We start from the raw sequence: 18,043 nt of genomic DNA on the forward strand, positions 1-18,043 counted from the left end.
AAAAAAAAAAAAAAAAAAAAAAAAAAAAGAAATGTACATTCCCAGGTTAACAGTCTGTTTCTCTCCACATGACTTTTAGGATATTTCAGAAGCATTCCTGGTTTCCTAAAGAGAAACAGTCTCAAAACGAGTCCTCCAGGACTTTAAAAAGCTAAAATCTGCCAGGCATGGTGGTACATGCCTGTAATCCCAGCTACTCGGGAGGCTGAGGCAGGAGGACTGCTTGAGTCCAGGAGTTAAGAGTCCAGCCTAGGCAACAGAGTTTAACTAATGTAACTTTCTTCCCAATTATTACAGTGGTCCTAACACTCATTTTCACCCATTTCCATTTATTTTAGGATAGCAAGCACAAGCTTTCAGGGCAGATTACTGAAAAGACCCATGGCATAAGAACTGTAAACTAAATTGTTGAGTAGCAGGCTCAGTACAATTTAATCATAGGCAAACTTTGCACACTGTGAAACATGGTCAAATTCTCCAGAGTTTAACAAGTAGGCATCCTGATTTTACTTCCTTTCACCTCATCTATAAAGTACTGGCAAGAATAACACCTGACCTAAATGTTTCTGCTTACTGTTCTTATTTAAATAAATTCTTAGAAAACTGCCCAGACTGTAGCGGGGAGGAACAGAGGAGTCACCAAAACTGAGTCAATGCCTAGTTCTGGCCTTCTGGGGACTCCTTGGAGTTGTCAACTTACCAGCAATCTGTTCCTCGGTCAGCTGATCAGCCTACATGAAGAAAGAAAAGGTTATCATTCAGTCCACAACATGTTTGGTTGATTTCAACACAGGTTTTCCAATTATACTTTTAATATTGTGATCTTTCAAAAATCGATTTTCAAAAAATCTTTTGAAACCTGTAGCACTGTCATTTAATGAAAGTAATTAGAATAAAAGAAACTTTATGCTATTTTAACAAACGATTACAAGGAAGTGACAACCTCTGCTCACTTCAAGTTTTCTGGGCCCATGGCTTACAGCTTGCTCTGCGATCTAACTAGGCTAAGTTCATCATGTGAAAAATGGCACCTCTAGTGGCAGAAGGCCCCATGGCACCAGCTGCAGTGGCAGCAGGCTCTAAGAAGCGCGCCACCTACTGCACCATGGACACCGCAGTCCCCCGTTCCACTCAACAAGGGACCCAGCCCACTGCCACTGCCACCGCCACCACAGCCAGGATCAGGGCAGGCTTTCAGCGCACCTTGCGCACTGCTCCAGGCCCTCAAAATCTCCAAACTGTTGTTACATAATGGCATTGGGTTGGATTAACAGGCTTTTACATCCATTTTATGAGAAATAATTAAGTGGAAAAAATAAAGATACAGCAACTGGGTACCCCACCAACTTCATTTCCATGTAACAAATGCTTTCCAATCCTTTAAATTAGGCAGTTATTTGTTAAAAGCCTACCATTTACAATGGTTAATGCCCTGGGTCAAATTATCCTATTATTCAGAAGCCAGGGAAAAATGGTACCATCTTATAAATGAAGTGTTACAAAACTACAAAAATTAAGTACACAGAAAACTACACAATAATTATCAGACTATATATACTCTTCTCTTTTCTGGCAAAGAGGGTCTACTAAATTTGCTGGAGAGTATTAACCCTACCTTCCTTAAGAATGACATAAGAACTGTTCTTAATAAACACACTTCAATCGAGGCAGTCGTGGCCACGAAGGTAATTCTCAGTTGCATTATTTGGTCTCCACCACACTGAACCCGTGCCTCCAGCCGAGGGAATTCGAGACCTCAAGGAGAGCTAATGTGTATTTCTCCTTTAAAGGATGCCTAAGAAGCCAATTACAAAATAAGTCCTAATAGAAAGCTGATGAAGTTTATTCTCTTAAGTGAAAACTTTAACAGCAAGAATGGTGGTCCAATATATTGATACTGAGTGAAAACTTGTTTTTACAGATTATAAATGGATTTTTCTTTCTACCCCAATCACTAAAAATTGGCTTTCTTAAAATTAAATGAAGGAGACACGATGATTTACGTAACGCCAGGGCAACATCTGTCTTGTACAACAGGAAGCGCCGCCACACCTCGCAAGAGAAACTGTCACCTTATGGGGAGAACAGTCCCACCTCGCTACAAAACTCTCGTTAGAGGGGTTACCAGGGGCATCCAACTTTCTCGAAAACGAAATCTTCCTCCCTCAAAGGGCGCTGGCCTTGGGGGCAAAGGTGTACCAGAACCCTGCAGGGAACCATCTCCCCACCCGCCAAACCAGAAACGCAGTCGGTGATGTCAGCCCTGCCCGCCGAGGGAGGAAGGGGCTGTGGAAAACACACCCAGCAAGGCGCACAGTCGCATCTGGCAATCTAGAGGCTGCAGAGAAAGCAGAAACGTGGCGGGCATCTCTCTGCGGAATGGAAGTGGCGCAGGGCAGGAGGAACGCGGAGCGAGGGGCCAGGCAGGACGCGTTCCCGGGAGCAGGCGGGGAACAAGCCGGCCCCTGAGCGGGCGTCGGGACGCCACCCCTCCTCGGCCAGGAGGGTCACCACCCCCGGCCCCCGCGCTCCAGGGCCCTGGCCAAGGCCGACCCCGCACCTCCCACCCGCTTCTGCTCCCGTAGGCAACCAGCCCGCCGCGCCGCCGCCTCCTCCCGGAGCAAAAACTTTGCGTCTCTAATGGAAACCAAGCCGCGCGCCAGCTCCCTCCTCCCCCGCCCCCCCGCCCCAATTAGCGCAAGCCGAGCGCCTCCCGCGGGAAGGGCCTCCTGGTGCACCAAGGCTCACGCCCGCCCGCACTGCTGCACTGGGTGGGGGGCCGTAGGGGTGCGAAAGCGGCAGGAACAAGCCATGGTTACACCGCAGGGCCCCGCCCGGGCGCAGGGCGGCCGGGCCGCCGCTTCCGCCCTCTCCGCCCCCAACCCCTCGCCTTCCTGCCCCAACCCCACCCTTCCCCGGCTCCTTCCTTCCCAGCCCACGCCTGCGCCGCGCCCCCCGGGAAGAAGGAGGGGAGAGCGAACGAGGGAGGGTGCCCAGCAGGACCGGCCAAAGTGGGGAGGTGGCGGGGGCTCACTGCGCCCCTTAACACCCGGCCGGAACAATGTGCGCCACCGGCCCGCTCCAGCCCATTCATTCTCCACTGCCCGCCCGACCTGCCACCTTCACGCCGGCAGAGAAGCGGGGTGGGGAGGGCGGGCGGGGGGGGGGGTCTAGTGCCCGGCCCCGCCCGGCTCCCAGGCCGAAATGCTGCGCTGCAGGCAGCCCGGGTGCGGCGCTAGTGGATGCAGTGGGTGCGGGGCTGGGCGGGGGGCGGGGAGGCTAGATGCAGAAAGCCCCGCTGCAGTTGCGGCCGGAGCCCCTGCCCGTGGACGGCCTACGGCCAAGTCCAGCTCCAAGGGGAACCAATAAATGAAGCTCCCTGGCAGAGGTCGCCGAGATGCAAATCCAAAATGCATCCTCCTTTAAGTGCAGCTACTGCGTAACACTCAGAAAAGAAAAACCTCCACGAATCAAAAACAAACAAAAAACAAAACAACTAGAAATCTGGGAAGAAATCTCGGGCAGCCGCTACGCCGGCATTTGCCACTCCCGACCTACCATGGTGCGAGCGAAGGGAGGAAGAGCAGAGGGAGCGAGGGTGGCTGCACCAACGCGGGGGCTGTGATGGCGGGGGTGCCTCCGATGATGCCGCTGCTGCTGCTGCTAAGGCGCGCTGTGCGCTGTGCCGCCGCCGCCGCTGCTTGCGCCGCCGCCTGACTACAAGTAACGGCAAAGCGTCCACGAGACTCCCAGCACCACTGCCGGAGCGTAAGCCTGCGCCCCGCGGTATATATATGGCGCGCCGTATCCCTCCGCCGCGGCGGAGACGCCTCGCGCAGAGTGGCGCTGCGGCAGCCGGGCCTTGCCCGCCTGGTCCCGCCCCCTGGTTCGCTAGGCCTCCCGCCGCCCCCTGCGCGCCAGTCGCGGCGGCCCTGCACTGGATCGGGGTTTGGAAGCGTTCTAGGCTGGGCGTGCGGTGTCGGGTCAGGTGTGGCGGGGAGTCCTCAGGAGACGCCCATCCTGGGCGGGGGCGAAGGCCTGAGCGCCTGCTTAGTCCAACCTGGGGGTGGCCCAGAGCTTCGAAAGCCGTTCGCCCCGCTACCCACCCCAGCTTCACCCCACCTGGGTGACCCTCCCACCTCAACGTCTCCAACCGCTCCACTGGGGCTGCCGGCTCCCGCGTGCCCCATGTCCTTGGGTCTGCAGCGGCCACTTCCAGTGTGGGGTGCTGTGGAAGGTCCTGAGACTGGGGGAGTCCGCGGGGAGGTGGAGGCAGATTGGCCACACTCCTTCAGCTGCCGAGGAGAGGGGTCTGCAGAGGACGAGGTCGTTGTCCTGGAAGAAATTGGTCCTGTGTTTGCTCTTCGGATTTTGGAGCAATATCCGAGCCAAATTATATATGCTCGATTGCTAAATCTGTGTCATGCTGCGATGTTTAATCAGTCTTTAATGTTTTCACGTTTCCACTGAATATTTTTTAGGATGCCTGAATATTTCTCCCCTACTATTTTGTTCTCTTTTTCCTGTGGAGAATACTATTCATTCTGGCGCCCGTCTTACTAAAATTAGTGTACCTGTGCAGCTTCTACAGACCTTAAAACCTAGGCTTTAAATTTTTCGTAATTTTCCTAATCCTGAGAGGGGTCAGAGTCTTTATTCATAAATCCATAGAAACCAGGGAAAAAATAGATGCTTCAAATCCCCTGCATTACAGGTGGAACACACAGCCTCTATTATGGAGCCTGATTGTATTTTAAACTACAGTTTTGATTACATTCCTTTTAAAATACTATTTAAATCTTTAAATGTACTAGTGTTTTCCATTTTTTGTTATATTCCTTTTAAAATAACATTTAAATCTTTAAGTTTACTAGTGTTTTCCATTTTTCTGTAAAGTAGAGAAAGAACAATTTCAGCCAGTAATGTGAAGCCCAGGACTTGTAAAAATCTTGACAAAATGCTGCAGTTTCTTTTCTTGCCAAGGCAGAACACAGAATTTGATCTTTTGTTTACAGGGCCCGGGCAACAGTTGGAGGTTATCATTTGCTTACTGTTTCACAGAATATAGCAGTGTATGATTAATATGCTCTGCTAGAAAGGGCTTTGCTTGGTTATGTTTGTTTGTGGTTTCAACAAAGTCTGCAGGAAGATTTTTTTTTTTTTTTTAAAGGGAAAATATACAGGCACATTGCAAATGCCACAGGACTTCTTGGGATAACCTCAGACAAGATGTCAGCATGTGTGGAGCTGTTCCTACTGGTGTTCCTTCTGGAATGCTGCAGAAAGAGTGAACCTGCTGTTTAAAGAGAGGCTGCAGCAGCAAGCCAGGGGATGGTGCTGCCTTCCCTCTCCAGATTAGAAAGACACTATTCACTTCACAAACCTAAACCCAATCGCTGCAAAAATAATAATAATACTCCTGGGCTCATAGGGGGAAACTTCAGTAGGAATAAAGCGTACATACTAATGGGAGAGTTGGAAATAAGGAAATAGAAGAAAAGGGACTAATACAAAGTAATTTTAAAGAATATTCAATAATCCAGTTAGTTACAAGCCTAAATGGCCAAACTCATTATTAAAACTGCTTCTTGGCTGGGCGCAGTGGCTTACGACTGTAATCCCAGCACTTTGGGAGGCGGATAAGGAGGTCAGGAGATCGAGACCATCCTGGCCAACATAGTGAAACCCCGACTCTGCTAAAAATACAAAAATTAGCCGGGCGTGGTGGCGTGTGCCTGTAATCTCAGCTACTTTCAGTAGGCTGAGGCAGGAGAATCCCTTGAACTAGGGCGTCGGAGATGGCAGTGATTCAAGATGGCGCCATTGCACTCCACCCTGGCGACAGAGCGAGATTCCATTTAATAATAATAATAATAACTGCTTCTTTCCTAAGGGTATTGGTATTCTTTCTCTGAGGCTTTTCATATAGTAGTGAGTGAAATACATTTTTCTGTTTTTTTGAGACAGAGCCTCACTCTGTTGCCCAGGCTGGAGTGCTTTGGCTCAGTCTCGGCTCACTGCAACATTCCCCTCGCGGATTCAAGCGATTCGCCTGCCTCAGCCTCCTGAGTAGCTGGGATTACAGGTAAAGGCGCCTGCCACCACACCTGGCTAATTTTTGTAATTTTAGTAGAGACGGGGTTTCACCATATTGGCCAGGCTGGTCTCAAACTCCCGACTTCAAGTGATCCACGTGCTTGGCCTCCCAAATTATAGGTGTGAGCCACCGCGCCTGGCCAGTGAAATACATCTTAAAACATGGTATGCATTGTATAAGTAGGGGAAAATAATGGCCTAGAAATGTGTTTAATTATTAAAGATCTACTCATTTCTGATAGTCTTTCATTCCTTGTAATTATTTTGGTTAAGTTGGTACAATCTGTGGTTTCAAAAGCGAAGCATTCTCTAGAATAATATTTTTCCTCTGTCATTAATTAACCTTATTTCACCCAAATACAACATTTTGAAACTTTTTTATGACTTTACTTGCTAAAAACTGTACATTTCAGAATCCTTTTACTTACTATAGTAAAATTTATTTTCCTCATTCTTCATATTTTACAAACTAGAGTTCTCTTTCGGTAATTCTTTAATGTATCAAAGCACATCTTCGTTTTCAAGTCCATCGGGTTTGTAATGAGGTCATGCTTGCGTAGTTTTATGGATATGCTTTTCACAGCTTGACACTCTGAAATATAAGAAGGTCAAGTGACTTGCCCAAGATCTTACTGTGAGTCAGGGATGGGGCATAAAATAGAGCTTGAGCCCTTGCTCGGGGACTCTAATATCAGATAATATATTCGTGGTGTTGATATCTGAACATTTTAAAGGTCCAATGTTAGGTGTTTGTCTGTTTCATAAAGCAGACTCTTCTGACTGCCTGCTTAGAAGTCACTGGGTTTTCATTATCAAATAGACTGCTTGAAGTGAATTCACGTCCTTATTTATGAAGAGATCAGCAATCAGGAAAATAAACCACATTATTGTAATATCATAATTTACTGAGAACCAAAAACCTATGGAACATTTCATATTTAAAGGAAATTGTTCTATAGGAAATTATTTAAATAAGATAAAAGTAAATGAAAGAAAAGTAAAAACGATGCAGCCCCAAGCCAGGAATCTCATGTTTAAGTATCATTTCTGTCACTAACCAAATCACTGTAACCCTCTGAATCTGACAGAAAGGACACAGATGTAACAAGAGTTTTGTACTTGATCTAGAAATTCCTTCTAGCTGTGAAACCCTGTGTCTGAGGTTATATGAGTATAACATATACATATATAACCTCTGTCATATATATGTATACACACATATACATCTATTGAAGATGGAGACATGGAGAATGGAAATGGAGAAATGGAAATAGTTTAAAAATAATAATTACTCACCCAGCGCGGTGGCTCACACCTGTAATGCCAGCACCTTGAGAGGCTGAGGCGCGCGGATAATGAGGTCAGGAGTTCAAGACCAGCCTGGTCAACATAGTGAAACCCCGTCTCTACTAAAAATATAAAAAGTAAGTCATGCGCGGTGGCAGGCGCCTGTAATCCCAGCTACTCGGGAGACTAAGGGGGCTTGAACCCGGGAGGAAGAGGTTGCAGTCAGTGGAGATCACACCACTGCACTCCAGCCAGGGCAACAGTACAAGACTCGGTCTCAAAAAATAAAAATAAAAAATAACAATTACTCAGCATTGACTATGGTCAGGCCCTGTGCTAAGTGTATTATTTCATCCTCCTACCCATCCTGTGAAGCAGGTATCATTATTATTCTTACAAAGGAACTGAGGCACTGAACAAGTCAGTGATTTGCCTAATTTAAGTGGAACCCAAAAATCTAGCTGAAAGCCCAAGCACTTAAGCATTACACTATAACTATCTCCTGCAACTTAATAGAATTTATTTTTATTTTAATTTGGGGTAGGAGGAAGAAGTGGCAAAGATTAAGATGAAAATTTGGTTTATAAAAGATACTTCTTACCCAAGGATTTAACATAAGATCATAGGAATATAGTAATGGCTCTATTTCCTACATAAGGATTATGGAGTGTTTGGGGAAGAAAACCTAAAGCAAAATATTTACTTTGTGATGCTTTCTAGCTGGAGGACAGTTCTCATTTTGCCTCTGAGGTCTAGAGAGGTCAAGAGCCTTGCTCACTGTCAGACATCCAGTTGTGTGTGTGAGAGAGAGGTAGAGACAGATACGGTTGGTTGGTTGGTTGGTTTGATAGTAAATAATACCTCTTCACCATCCTCGACTCCCTCCTTCTCCACCCCATGGTCCAATAGTACTTAGATGAATATCCACCATTCAGGATTCTCCACTTCACTAATCATCTCCAATTGCCAGAACAGATTCTTGCTGTTTGCATCTGGATTTACATTTCATTAAATTCTATTCAGGATTATCATAAAAAGTTTTATTATCTCTGTCAATAAATAAAATACTCCATTATTTTTCCATTTAAAATTTTGTGATTATCTTTTTTGTTCTTATAATGTTTATGAATGACTCACACAGGTAATGAGCAGAGGGAATATTCTTACATTACCTTTAAATTTGAAACTATGTTACCATCAGAACGTAATAAGCAAGTGTTTGGCCATGACAACTTACCATGAGAAAAATATTATCCATCTTAGCATATAGGGCATCTGTTTAGTGTCCCATGATTTTAAATGACTCATAGCCAGACTAACTGTCCCATTGTATGTTCCAGCTTGTGATGGTCACCAGTATACTCAGTGGTCTGAAGTGCAATATTTCCAAACAGCACCATTCACCAGCTTTGAGTGCCTCATTCTTGTTTTTTGTTTTTTAAACACTTTGCTTTGTATAGGAGAAAACACATATTTTCCTCCATTCACAGGGCTTGTGCTTGTTTTGCTAGTAGCTGTGGTGATGGATTTGCCTTCCTCTGTGCCCTCTCTGGTCAAGCCACCCTCGTGACCAAGGTCATAAATATGCAACACAGAAAGTGGTGTCAGGGATAGAGAATGAGAACAGAGCAAAATAACTGGCCATTAGTGAGACTGGACCCATGACTTGAGCCTTAGCTTCGGGCTTTAACCAACTGAGCCCTTAAGTCAAAGGCAACCAATGGTTACACAGACTTAGGGACCAAGTACTATGTGTGAATTCAGATAGTAAAATGCCCCATGGGATAAGATCATAGTTTTGTTCTTTAGTTGTTTACACTAACTTCAAGATGGGTTTTTTCTTTCTTTTTTTGTCTTCTAAGATAGGATCTCGCTCTATCCCCCAGGCTGGAGTACAATGGCATGATCATAGCTCACTGTAACCTCAAACCCCTGGGCTCAAAGTGCTTTGGACTCCCAAAGTGCTGGGATTATAGGAATGAGCCACCATGCCCGGCCTAGAGATTCTTTTTTTAAATTTAATTAATTAATTAATTATTATTATTACTATTTTTAGAGTTGGGGTCTTGCTATGTTGCCCAGGCTGGTCTCTAACTCCTGGGCTCAAGCAATCCACCCACCTCGGCCTCCCAAATTGCTAGGATTACAGGCATGAGCCATTGTGTCTAGCCAGGCCTGGAAATTTTTAAACTACCATTTTCCTCATCACTCCAAAAGCAAGGGTAATAATAACTTCAATTAGCATCCAAATGATAACCAGCAACTTCATATTTCAACATATGTGCTAGGATGCAGGCCAAACCATAGAACAGGTCTAAGATTTCTCCATGCAACAACAGACATTTAACAGCTTACAAATAATTTAACAGCTATTCAGTTGAGGGTATGTGGCCACAGCAACAAGCTGAAATGGCAGGTTTTGGGGTGACTCAGTTTGCCTGTAGAGCAGAGCCAGTGATTGGCACAAATGGGTACTTTCGCTGAGGTCTTGACACAAAGAAAACCAGACCATAATAATAAATCAGGTAAATTGATGCTGATTGTGGGTTTTATCAAAGAATTGGCCCCACCAATTCCAACAGTTAAGATCTAATTTGGCAACTGTGTGGTTTTCAGTCAATAAATAGCCTCTGTCCTTCCTTCTAGAGCTGTGCTGCCCAATCCAGTAGTCACTAATCACATGTGGCTATTTAAATCAAACTTAATTAAAACTTAAAATTGAGTTCCTCAGTTTATAGCCACATTTCAAGAGTTCAATAGGCCCATATGGCTAGTGGTTACCATATTGGGCAGCATGGAACATTTCCATCATTCCAGTAAGTTCTATCAGATAGCTCCATTCTAGGTATTTTAAAAAAAGAAACATCTGTGTTTGCCTGGACCAGGAATGTTGAGGATCCCAAAATTTCTAATAGCACATCCGTGATCTTTGTTTATCCCAATAAGCTTGTCCCCTTCTGATCCATCCAAGGCACAGCTGCCAGCAGTTTCATCATGTCACTCCTTTGCTCAAAAACCCTCAATGGCTCCCAATGCCTTTCAACAGTTTGCCAATCTACTTTTTCAGCATTACCATCCTTTGTTATTCTACACATTCTCTGCTTCAGACAAACCACTGTATTCTCTGTCCCCTGAACATACATTGTCCCCTCTCAACTCATTGCCTTTTCCATGCCATTCTCAGTGTCCAAACACCTGTCCATATCCTCACCACCTATCTAAATCCTACGGGTCCTTTATGCCCAGTTTAAATGCAACATGTTTCAAACTTTCCTGATTATCACAACTCCAAATGAACGTCCTCTCTGCTGAACTCCTACCCCTCTTGTCCTTTTCTACCTGATATTATCGTTTCATATATCTAACATCAACCAGATAGTAGTAGAAGCCAAGATATACTTTTTGAACTCAGCATAGCCTTTGACTCATTAAACACCAGTCAACTATTTAATTGATTAGTGTTAAGCTCGATTTACTCTCAGGACTGAAGAGGACCTTAAAAGTGAATTTCTCAAAATACAAAAGGAAAAGAAAGTCCTTTGCTCTAATTCTGAAAGTAAGGTGGGAGGCCACACCTCCTCAGGAACATCCTGAACTACCCCTGCTTTGATCCCAACCTGTATCCTTCTATAGTCACGAGCAAGCGTATACCCTGGCTGACCCATCCTTTGGCAATTTTCTTCAGACTTTCACGTAACTGGATCCATCCTCTGCTTCCTATAATGGAGAAAATATGGTCAAAGGGGAGTAGTCTTTGAACAGAAAAACCACCTCCATCTAAATCTAGTGAAGATGCTTATTGAGTTTTATTCATTCTAAGTCGAGGCTCTGAGTCATTGGCTAATAAACCAACTCCAGACATCACAACGGGATGACTGAATCATTTGGCCACTGAAAAGATGTACCTTCAGGAGTGTTTCCAAGTTGTACAACTGAGTATCACTGTCACCTTCCTTCTCGTTCTCATTCTCATAAACCAAAAGGATAGACAGAAAATGTCTTATTTTGATGAAAGGTTACTCAAGGCTTTGTTATTTTCACTGTTTTGACAAAGCAAGTAGTTTTTTCCCAAGAAGAGGACCATATTGCTGCATCTCATTTGCTAGGCTAAATGGCTGCTTCGTTGGCCACTTAGCCACACAGACTCAGCTATCTCATCTGTAACATTAGTGTAATAAACAAACCCTAGGGAAATATAAGATGTGGTTGCTTATAATATTTAAAGTATCAGTGTGCTAAATGGCAATGGGTAGGTCAGAAATCCATTCAGAACCCAGGTCAGGGGGTCTGAGTTGGTCTGTGGAAGGGCTCAGCAGTGGGAAGATCCAACTCGGGCTCCCATCATTTGGCGGCACCCCCAACAGGTTGGTGCCCAGGGCACCGAGCCCTCAGCCGCCTCACCCTCCACCAGTCCTATGCAATGCTGCTGAGTCATCAATGTCTTCCAGAGCAGCCCAAGAGATTTGTGACTCAGAGAACTGATTTACAGTTTCATGTTTCACTGCTCTAGCTCTTCCCTGCCACACAAAGGTTCACAGTTGCACCTGTTTCCCACAAAGTTTGAAACTTAGGAAATGACCTTAAAACTGAATAGCAGCAAAACATATGAGCCATATTTTAAATGGTCTACTGACACGGAGATTCTACTAGAGGCATTTCTGATTTTCAAATCCTCAAGAAGGGGAGAGAAAAGGTATTCTGTGCTTTGTACCCATAGGAACTTTATTTTTATTTTTTACTTTTTTATACAGATTCAGTTGAGACCTGTGGGAACCTTTGCAGTTGGGAATACTTCGTGGTTTGAGCACACATTTCAAACTGTGTTCCGTATGGCATAGGCTCCCACCGAGCCATTCTGACTTTCGAAACTTGTTTTGCTGTGAATATTTGCTAGACGGCCAGCTAGGTTAGGGGGTTAGGATGCCGCTGAAGCCTTGGAACAAGTTTCTGTTTCTGTGAAAGAGCACCATGCTCTAAACAAGTCCAATCATACTGTTTTACCCTCCTGAAGAAAACAAATCAAAATTTTAGAAAGCAGCCTAAAAATCGCATAATGAGAAATAAAGACACAAACATTATTATTTTTTTATGCAGAACAAAGAGTTAATTATAAATGTTCTTCATGAAAAAAAAAAAAAACCCTTAGCAAACTAGGGCTAGAAAGGATTTTTAAAAATAGATTAAAGGGTACATTTTTGTTACATGTATATATTGCACAGTCTGGGCTTTTAGTGTGACTGTCACCTGAACAATGTACAATGTACCCAATAGGTAATTTCTCATCCCTTACTGCCCTCCCACTTTTTGGAGTCTCCAAAGCCCATTATTCCAGTCTGTATATCCATGAACATGATTTTTTTTTATTAGCACTTTGCAGTACCCTAAAAATACCTCAGAACTTTATGAAATAATTAGAATTGTGTAGCCACATTCCTTTTTATGCATCACTCATCTCAAAAAATAAACTTCTCTGAGCTCTTCCGGGAATAAGAAAGGGAAATGCTGCTAGCCTAAAGAAGACAGAAGAAATCATGATAAAGTTTCACAAGGCGAAAGTGTCAGCAATTTAAGTGAAGGTCAACGATTTAAGGCAAGTGGTTTAGATAAGGCCTAGCACAGAGAACAATTCAGAACAGCCAATCCCTAAATGGATAACAAAGTCCAAAGCAGTCTCCCAAGATTTTCCACAGTCACTTGGAAGCCCTGTGAATGATAACATTCCTCTACTCCCCTTATTATGATTGTTCTTTGATTAAAATGTTTTCAAAGGTCAAAGGAAAGAGCAGTCTAAAAGCCTGCTCTTCCCCTAACTAGTCCCTTCTCGGCACTTAGTTTTCTTATCTGGAAAATGTAAAAGTTAGACCAGATGGACTTTCTCTGGTTCCTCCCGGATTTAGAATTTCATGTTCTAAATATTCTTGCTTGTGAATTTTGTGAGGAACTTGTGCGGAATTCCCTAGTAACCAGGAGACTCTTAGAGATGTGGATGTATATACATCTGAGGTCACAGTGGACTTGTCTCAAGAGTTACAACTTTTTAGAAATGTTAAAAATTGGCCCGGCATGGCAGCTCACACCTGTAATCACAGCACTTTGGGAGACCACGACGGGTGGATCACTTGAGGCTAGGAGTTGAGACCAGCCTGGCCAACGTGGTGAAACTCCATCTCTACAAAAAATACAAAGATTAGCCAGGTGTGGTGGCAGACGCCTATAGTCCCAGCTACTCCGGAGGCTGAGGCACAAGAATCACTTGACCCAGGAGACAGAGATTGCAGTGAGCCAAGATCACGCCACTGCACTCCAGCCTGGGTGACAGAATGAGACTGTCTCAAAAAAAAAAAAAAAATGTTAAAAATCATTATAGAATTCTGACTTTGTCAAATGGTACTCATTTAAAATACTTAGGACAGACTAGACCATGCCTACTCAAATTGACTGATCCTGGCCGGGCGCGGTGGCTCAAGCCTGTAATCCCAGCACTTTGGGAGGCCGAGATGGGCGGATCACGAGGTCAGGAGATCGAAACCATCCTGGCTAACACGGTGAAACCCCGTCTCTACTAAAAAATACAAAAAAAACTAGCCGGGCGAGGTGGCGGGCACCTGTAGTCCCAGCTACTCGGGAGGCTGAGGCAGGAGAATGGCATAAACCCGGGAGGCAGAGCTTGCAGTGAGCTGAGATCCGGCCACTGCACTCCAGCCTGGGCGACAGAGCGAGACTCTGTCTCAAAAAAAAAAAAAAAAAAAAATTGACTGATACATTGTGACATTTATTTCCAAAAACTGCCCCCACCAAAAAAAAAGGAAGGACAAAAAAGAAAAAAATCCAAGGCCGGGTAGAAGACATCATCTCTTTGTCCAGAAAAGCAACAATAGACCGGGAAAGTGAGCAATTTTGTTTGAGTGAGTCAGATAGGTTTTTTAAAAATCATTTTCTTCTAAATCTTTGTATTCTTCAAAGAATGTAATAGAATACATACAAAGGAGAGCTTGGAGATAAGCCCTGATATTTAAGATCATTAATGTTCCACAATGATAGTTCTTTAATTTAAAAATAAAAAAATGGAGACAACTCAAACAGAGGGGAAAAAAATTGTGTTGAAAAAAGAAACTGAACCTTCTACGTTGTAGATACTCCATAAATACTGATTTTTTTTGAGACAGGGTCCTACTCTGTCACCCAGGCTGGAGTCCAGCAGCGCGATCATAGCTCACTGCAGCCTCAAACTCCTGGCCTTTGGTGATCCTCCCACCTTAGGCTCCCAATTAGCTGGGACCACAGGCGTGCACCACCACGCCTGGCTAATTTTTGTTATTTTTTGTAAAGACGGTCTCCCTATTTTGCCCAAGCTGGTCTTGAACTCCTGGGCTCAAGTGATCTGCCCACCTCAGCCTCCCGAAGTGCTGGGATTACTGGTGTAAGCCACTGCATCCGGCCTTTGATTGACTTTCTTGGGACTCAAAGGCCCTTTCAAATCCAGATTCTCCTACTATTGTCCTAATTACTGTTCATTCATTCCTTCAGTAAATCTTTATCTAGAAATGTAAAGGAAATTCACTAGCCACAGACAATATGATGATGAATCGAACAGGCTTGTCCTTAAGGAGTTCACAATTTAGTGAGCTCATTTGCTGACTGCTAAAAAGCAAGTTTTACATGTACTAGGATTGAAGTAATAAGCCTCAAGGAATATTTTGTGGCACACCAATTCACATTTAGATAAATGTAGTTCAGGCTTCCTGGTAAGCCTAACTTCTTTGTAAAACTGGGACTCTTCCTCTGGAAGTATTATAAATATTGGGAAGAAGATTGAATATAAAAATAAACATATAAGCAACTTGTACAATGTCAAGCATTATACACAAAAACAGATAAGCCTAAGTATAATGACATAATGAAGTTATGGTCCAATTTCTCCACAGGGGAATCAAATACTAGAGCTGGAAGGGAATCTGGAAATTCTCTAATCCAGTCCTCAAATTCTACATACTAGAAAACTGAGGTCCCAGTCGGACACGGTGGCTCATGCCTGTAATCCCAACACTTTGGGAGGCTGAGGCGGGCGGATCACCTGAGGTCGGGAGTTCAAGACCAGCCTGACCAAGGTGGTGAAACATGCCTGTAGTCCCACCTACTCGGGAGGCTGAGGCAGGAGAATCGCTTGAACCCGGGAAGCGGAGGTTGCAGTGAGCCGAGATCATGCCACTTCAGTCCAGCCTGCCGACAGAGCAAGCCTCTGTCTCAAAAGAAAAGAAAAGAAAAGAAAAGAAAGAAAACCTGAGGTCCCAAGAACACAGGAAAGGAACTTACTCAAGAATTCTCAATTTGTTATTGGCACAGTTAGATCTCTTTTTTCACATCAGGATCTGGTTTGCTACAAAGAAGTCACAGTACATGTTTCCTATACCATATAAATTGCAAAAGAAACATGACGTATTGTTTTGGGGGCAGGTATTTTTACAGTGAAATGCTCATTTGGAAGTCCCAATATATTTGCTCACTTGGCAAACATCTTTGGGGATGACTACTAACCGCCTACAGAAAGAAAACCACAGCTTTTCTCCTTTTTGAAGAAGACTTTGAGTAAAAGTTTAAGAAGCAATAAACAGCAACTGACAAGTATAGCCTTAGATCAAAGAACCTTCACCTGACTACAGCGCAGACACCACCACTGGTTGTAAAACCTCAGGAAAAACCATTAGTAACACAGTCTTAGAAACAGGATGTGAACATAGTTGCTTCACAAAGATCAGACATCCAAGCCACCTTGTGCCAAAGTCACAGATGGATGTTTGGAGGTTACACGAAACTGCAGTTTTAAGAAATCCACACGATTTAATTTCCTTAGCTAGCTTCTTGGAACAGTGACAATAACCAAGTAATGTTTCTTCTCTACTTTTTCTGTAGGTCACTGACTGAAAATTCTGCTCAGAGAAAACGATTCTCTTCATTCCCAGGTCTGCCTTCCAGTTCCCCCAAAAGTTGAGCCATCTCATAACTACAGCCTCAGCTCTGGAAGATGCAGTGTTACTGTGGTAGAGAAACACAGGCTTGGGAGACAGCCAGCCTGGGTAGCTTCTATTCTGTGCTGTGCTACTAAATTGCTATGTGACGTTAGGCGTGTCAATCGACCTTCTTGGGTGTCAGATTTTTCACTGTACTGCGGGCTGAGAGGTACCTTCTGGCACGACACAGACAATGGCAGCAGATGTGGCCGGCCCATGGGAGAGGTCATCTCCCCGGACCTTCGCCTCTACCTAAGAGGCCCTTCCCCACAGAAGCAATAAGGGTCTTAAGGGGGAGGAGGCCAGAAGCTTCCCCTCGGTCTACCCTGCCAGCGAGGGCCAAGCAGCGGCTCTCGGGCCTCTGCCCGGATCCCAGGGGCTGCGGGCTTCCAGGCGGGCTCCTGGCCGCGTTCACTCCGCAGCCCTCTGCAGCTCGGACGCAGCTGAAAACCCGAGCCCAGCGGGCCCTTCCCGCCGCAGGAGATAAGGAAACCTTAGGAAGGAAATGGAAACGGGCCCTTCTAGAAACAAAGTGCCCACAAGGATGCTTCTCGGGTGGCCTGGCCCTGGGCTCCAAAACAGGAAGGGTCGGCTCGGTGACAGTTCGAGTGCGGGTTTCGAGCTCAGGGCGTTTATCTCATTTCTGCGGCGCCAACTGTTTCACAAAACGCGAAGGACGAACGGCAAAGAGCAAGGGGGCAGGCGACGCTAGTTCAGGTCGCCCCATGGAGGGCCACGGGCCGCAGCACGGGAATTTGGTATTATTTTTCAGGCAAGTTTCTGTCTCGGGGGAACCACCGCCCGTCAAACGGAGGGGAGGAGCTAGCCTCACGCCCAAGCCTTTGGAGCGCTCGCGGGCGGGGCGAGGCTCGGGCGAGGGCACTATATCTCCCAGCGGAGGAGCACACGGTGGTGTCGTCAGACACGCACCGGAACGCGCTCTGTAACCGGTTGCTTAGTTGGCGCTGCTGAGGCGTCTTTCCTCGTTCTGTTTGACAAGGACGCTCTGATAGGCCGGCGCGACCCTGCAGTGGTTAGCCGAAAAGAGCCGCGCCGCCTGATTGGTCGCGCTGCACCTGCAATGCGTCAAGCCGCGGCGGGCGTGGAGGCCTCCGCGTGAATGGTCGTGGCCGGCGGGACAGCCCGCGGCCTTCGGAGGGAGCGGCTCCGCCTATGGCCGCCATCTTTACTAGTGGCAGAGCGGACGGCCCCGGACGCAAGGGGTCTTCGCGGCGCTCTTTAGCCAGTAGAAAAAGGCTCTGCCACCGAGTTTTGATTGGGGTTTCCTTTTCCTCTACGGCGAGTCCTTTTGTTTTTCCCAGGCCTTAGGGATGTGGTGGGGGTAGAAAGCGAGGGCTCGGGGCTCGGGGCAGAGCTCAGGGTCTGAGGAAGGGTTTAACTAGCGTTTTAATAAAACTGCTTGGTTTGCGTTCTCTGGGCTGGCGCAGTGGAGTGTGATTTGATTCCATTTCTCCCAGCAGAAATGAGATTTGTTGCCTGGGCATCTTGCTCGAGCCGGAGAGCCGTTCTGGAAAACTCTCTCGAATACGTCATGGTTGTTGCTCACGCTGTGCGCGGTCCCGCCGGCACGGAATGCGTTTTTGTTTTTGAGAGCTGTAAATCAAACTGCCGCGCTGGAAACTATTTCTCAG

The 18,043-nt window shown here is 45.6% G+C and overlaps 1 protein-coding gene and 1 long non-coding RNA gene across 2 annotated transcripts in view; both read right to left on the reverse strand.

Annotated features, from left to right (window-relative positions):
* CALM1 (calmodulin 1) overlaps positions 1-3,830 on the reverse strand; it is a 12,095-nt gene extending 8,265 nt beyond the window's left edge. Inside the window, exons 1-2 of the mRNA XM_023205445.2 lie at positions 3,559-3,830; positions 701-731 (exon numbers count right to left, since the gene is read on the reverse strand). Coding sequence (XP_023061213.1) covers positions 701-731; positions 3,559-3,561 — 34 coding nt within the window. The 5' untranslated portion in view covers positions 3,562-3,830. The remainder of the gene's footprint in view (positions 1-700; positions 732-3,558) is intronic.
* An 8,706-nt stretch (positions 3,831-12,536) lies between these two features.
* LOC111538210 lies at positions 12,537-17,232 on the reverse strand. The gene is made up of 2 exons (XR_002730253.1): positions 14,146-17,232; positions 12,537-13,827 (listed from the first exon to the last, which is right to left on the reverse strand). It is a non-coding gene; the product is annotated as an uncharacterized LOC111538210 (long non-coding RNA).
* Between the last annotated feature and the right edge of the window lie 811 nt (positions 17,233-18,043).

The sequence above is a fragment of the Piliocolobus tephrosceles genome, chromosome 6 (assembly GCF_002776525.5).
Source record: "Piliocolobus tephrosceles isolate RC106 chromosome 6, ASM277652v3, whole genome shotgun sequence".
Lineage (NCBI taxonomy): Eukaryota > Metazoa > Chordata > Mammalia > Primates > Cercopithecidae > Piliocolobus > Piliocolobus tephrosceles.